Source organism: Photinus pyralis, unplaced genomic scaffold (genome assembly GCF_008802855.1).
Source record: "Photinus pyralis isolate 1611_PpyrPB1 unplaced genomic scaffold, Ppyr1.3 Ppyr1.4_LG3a, whole genome shotgun sequence".
Classification (NCBI taxonomy): Eukaryota; Metazoa; Arthropoda; class Insecta; order Coleoptera; family Lampyridae; genus Photinus; species Photinus pyralis.
The window spans coordinates 5,247,597-5,251,882 of NW_022170509.1; the positions used below are offsets into that span (position 1 = coordinate 5,247,597).

Below are 4,286 nucleotides of genomic sequence, written 5' to 3' on the forward strand. Positions count from 1 at the left end.
AAAATTCAAAGGGCTGTAACCATAATGGCTGACAGAATTAACATCTTTTGTGAACAGTACAACATCCACTCTCAAGCTCAACATGGGTTCAGAAAAGGACGCAGCACACAGACGGCATCAGCAGAATACGTTCAGTATATTTTAAAGAAAATGGATAGCGGCCACATAACAGTCTCCATATTCTTCGATCTCTCTCGTGCGTTTGACACCCTAGACGTATCCTTTGTATCACAAAAACTTGAAACTCTAGGTTTCAGAGGAAATATCAATAAATGGATGGTTTCCTTCCTAACAAACCGAAATATGCGAGTGAAGCTGGAGAACCACAAATCAGACATATCGTACTTGAAACATGGTACTCCCCAAGGGAGCGTAATTGGCCCCTTGATTTTTTTACTGTACGTTAATGATCTCCCACATCATCTACATGAAGGGAAGGTATTTATGTATGCAGATGACACTACCATAGTGATCAGTGGCGAGAGCATTGGAGGAGTTGAATCTAAAGTAAAGCGGACGCTAAGAGATTTCGACGAGTGGTGTTATAAAAACAGGCTCATCATTAACTACGATAAGACTGTTATTATTGAACATCATACGAAGCATCGCCAAAGCAATAACTTTATTTTCAAGTTCAACAAGGTAAACCTAAGCACCTCCACATCATCTAAGTTTCTAGGTATAATTATCGACAACCATATGTTATTTGTGGATCACATTAACTTAATATGTACTAAACTTAACAAGGCGTTTTTTATGCTACTAAACCTAAAAAACACACTTAATGAGCAACAACTTAAAGTCGTGTATTACGCGAACGTGCACTCGGTCATCAATTATAACATAATAGTGTGGGGCCAATCATCGCAAGTTAACAGGGTTCTTATCGCACAAAAAAGAATTTTAAGACTAATGTACAATATGCCTTACCGTCAATCCTGTAAAACAGTGTTTAAAACAAAAAAAATCCTTACAGTGACAAGTATATACATTTTACAGCTACTAGTGCACACCCATAATATCAAACAATCACTTCTGAAGAACTCCATGGTTCACACACACAACACAAGAACAAAGAATAATTTTCACATCGAAAGGCCAACGCATGAGTTCTACAAAAAATCTCGCTAACTACGCAGGGAGTTATCTATATAATTTATTACCAGCCACTTTAGTAACCAATCAGCAAACTATAAAGTTCAGAAATGATCTAAAAGAGTTTCTAGTCAAAAACAGCCCTTATTCATTTCAGGAATTTGTTACGGCGTGCTCCCAACTGTGATATTTGATTTTTATGTATTTTGATGTATTATGATATTTGTACTTTGTTTTTTGTTTTTTTAATCTACATTCTTGTCCAAATCTTATTTATATCATATATGTCGCTGTTCCGGGAGAACAATGACATAACTGCTAAATTGAGGAAAACGATTTTATTGTGGAATTTGTTTCAAAAACGCATTATCTTGTGTGGGGGAACAATGACGCATCTGTAGTTAACAATTCCAGCCGCTAGATGGCAGTTGTGTCATTGTTGACGTAATCAAAATAGCTGAACCATTCCAGAAGAATATCGGTGTAATAGTTATTTATGTGGAAGTTTCGGCGTCTTGTGGTATTGCTGCGGTGCTATAACGACGTAAGTGTACTTTACATCTAACGTTATTGGTGATTGTGACAAACGCTGAGCGTAAGAACGACGTAACTGTATTTTGTGTCATTATTAACCTAGTGAAGAGTTTACTTTTATGACGTAATTGTTCTTTCTGCCATTGTTGCCACTGAACCTAAGCGAATGCTTACATTTATGTCTTACTTGAATTAGTAATAAATACTCAAAATGAGTAACCGAAGTCATCGGATTATGGAACTTGCATTAAGTTCAATGGAAAATCAAGCGAATTTCAATAACAGTGCACAGAATCCAGACGTTGCAGATCCTGAAGATGAATTGCAAAACATCAATAATGAAATGATTACTCAGAATTCAAGCACGTACGTTGTTCAGAGTACAGGTACTATGAAGATGAATTTTACAAGGGTTCATAAAACATCCTCTAGTCCGAATACTTCAGAAGATGGGGATTTTTCATCTGGTTCTAGTGATAATTATGCACCATCAAGTAGTCGGGAGTCAAGCTGCTCTGAACAATCCTTTGATTCTGAAGCTGAGAATCTAGAACCAGCTCAGAATGGACCTGATTCTCCAGCTAAGAAAGGAAAAAAGAGAATAAGGAATGTTGAAAACTGGATTAAAGTGAAAGCTAAGACATTGAAAAATTCGGGGAAAAAGTATACATCAAGCGCCGGAAAAATGGTTGAAGCGAAAAAAATGAGACCACCATGCTCAGAAAAATGCATACTATCCTGTACGAAAAAAATTGGTGAGGCATTCAGAATTCAATTGTTCACAGAATACTGGGAGTTGGCTTCTCTGCAACGACAGCGCGATTTTTTGAGTTCTTGCATTGAACAGTTAACAGTGAAGTACCGTCGCATATCATCCACAGAAGCCCGCAAACCTAACTGCGCCTTCTATTTGCTGAATAACGGACAGAAAGTCCGTGTTTGCAAAACATTCTTGATAAACACATTAGGAATAGCTGAAAGAACTATTCGAACTGTCATTGCGTCAAAGGCAACTGGTTGTGGAATTGCACCTGCAGATCAAAGAGGGAAACACAGTAAACACAGAAGAATTGATTCAGAAATCTTGAATTCCATCCGAGACCACATAAACTCAATACCGCGAATTGAAAGCCATTATGTTAGAAGCGATACGTCAAGAGAATTTATAGATGGTGGGTTGTCCATTGCCGAAATGCATAGGCATTATTCAGAAGAAAGGGCTTTAGCTAATAAACCCACCACAACTTACGATACATATGCCCGGATATTCAATACAGAATTTAACATTGGATTCTTCGCACCTAAGAAAGATCAATGTGACCTATGTGAATCCTATAAAAATAATCCAAACAATACTGAAGTACAAAAGGCATACGAAGAACATCAAGAAGAAAAAAAACTTAGTCGTAATGAGAAGGACCAGGATAAAAGCAAAGCCAAAAACCAAGACATTGTTTTAGCAGTTTATGACTTGCAGGCGGTACTACCTGTACCAATGGCGCAAACTTCAATTTTTTTTTATAAATCCAGACTTAACTGTTTCAACTTTACGGTAAGGATACGAATAATAATTTTCAGAAAAGTTGGTACCTACCTATCCTCTTTTCTTAGGTAACTGAAATTGGGAATGACAAAACTTTCTGCTTCTTCTGGCATGAAGGGCTCGGGCATAGAGGTGCTGCAGAAATAGGGACTTGCGTTTTACTCTATCTAGAGGAATTGTCCAAAACCAAACCTGGAGCTGATGTCGTGTTTTATTCAGACAACTGTGGTGGTCAGCAAAAAAACAAGTATGTACCAACACAACAACTATTAAAGTATGAAAGAATATTACCTACCTATAATGTTTTCATTTTGTTACAGATTCTTCATTGGAATGTACTTGTATGCAGTTGAGAAGTTCAACATTAATTCAATAACCCATAAATATTTAGTTAGAGGTCATACACAAAATGAGGGGGATGCAGTGCACAGTATCATCGAGAGGTCTGTAAAAAAGGCAAAGAAGTCGGGCCCTATTTATGTGCCAGATCAATACGTCTCAATTATCAGGAACACAAAAAAGAAAGGAAATCCTTTACAAGTTAAGGAGCTGAGTTTTGGAGATTTTTTTGATCTAAAAGCCTTATTTGAAGAAATGGGGATTAATATTTCCAAAAATACTGATAGACAGGATTTTAAAATAAACGATGTAAAGGTAATGAAATTTGAAAAAGCAAGTGAAGTATTTCTTTACAAGACTTCCTTTAAACAGTCAGAGTGGCACTCCGTTGCATTCAAACACCAGAAAGCAACTCGTTCTTCTAATGGAAGAGTAATGAAAGAAGTCAATTTAACACGCATCTACACCAACAAAATTCTACTTTCGGAATTGAAAATCAAACATTTTATGTTTCTAATGAATAAAAATCAGATCCCCCAGTTTTATCAACATTTTTATAATTCTCTCTTCTAAAACACAAATTATTGATGTATCAATATACTATGTATTAAATTTAAAGACTGTTGCACATAAATCTATATTGACTTAAATACTTAAACTTATTTCCTGATTTCAGAAGAACATCGACTTAATATCAAATATCTCCATTGGTTTTAAAAATGAGTATTTATATTTATTACCATTTAAAAATATATATTAAGTGCCAATAATTTGC

The 4,286-nt window shown here is 35.9% G+C and overlaps 1 protein-coding gene across 1 annotated transcript; it reads left to right on the top strand.

Moving 5' to 3' along the window:
* Positions 1 to 1,854: 1,854 nt before the first annotated feature.
* On the top strand, positions 1,855 to 4,084 carry LOC116165734. Its single transcript, XM_031480398.1, has 3 exons — positions 1,855 to 3,181; positions 3,241 to 3,419; positions 3,493 to 4,084. The coding sequence occupies exons 1-3, from the start codon at positions 1,865 to 1,867 to the stop codon at positions 4,082 to 4,084; spliced, it is 2,088 nt and encodes a 695-aa protein (XP_031336258.1). The 5' UTR covers positions 1,855 to 1,864.
* The last annotated feature ends 202 nt before the right edge of the window (positions 4,085 to 4,286 follow it).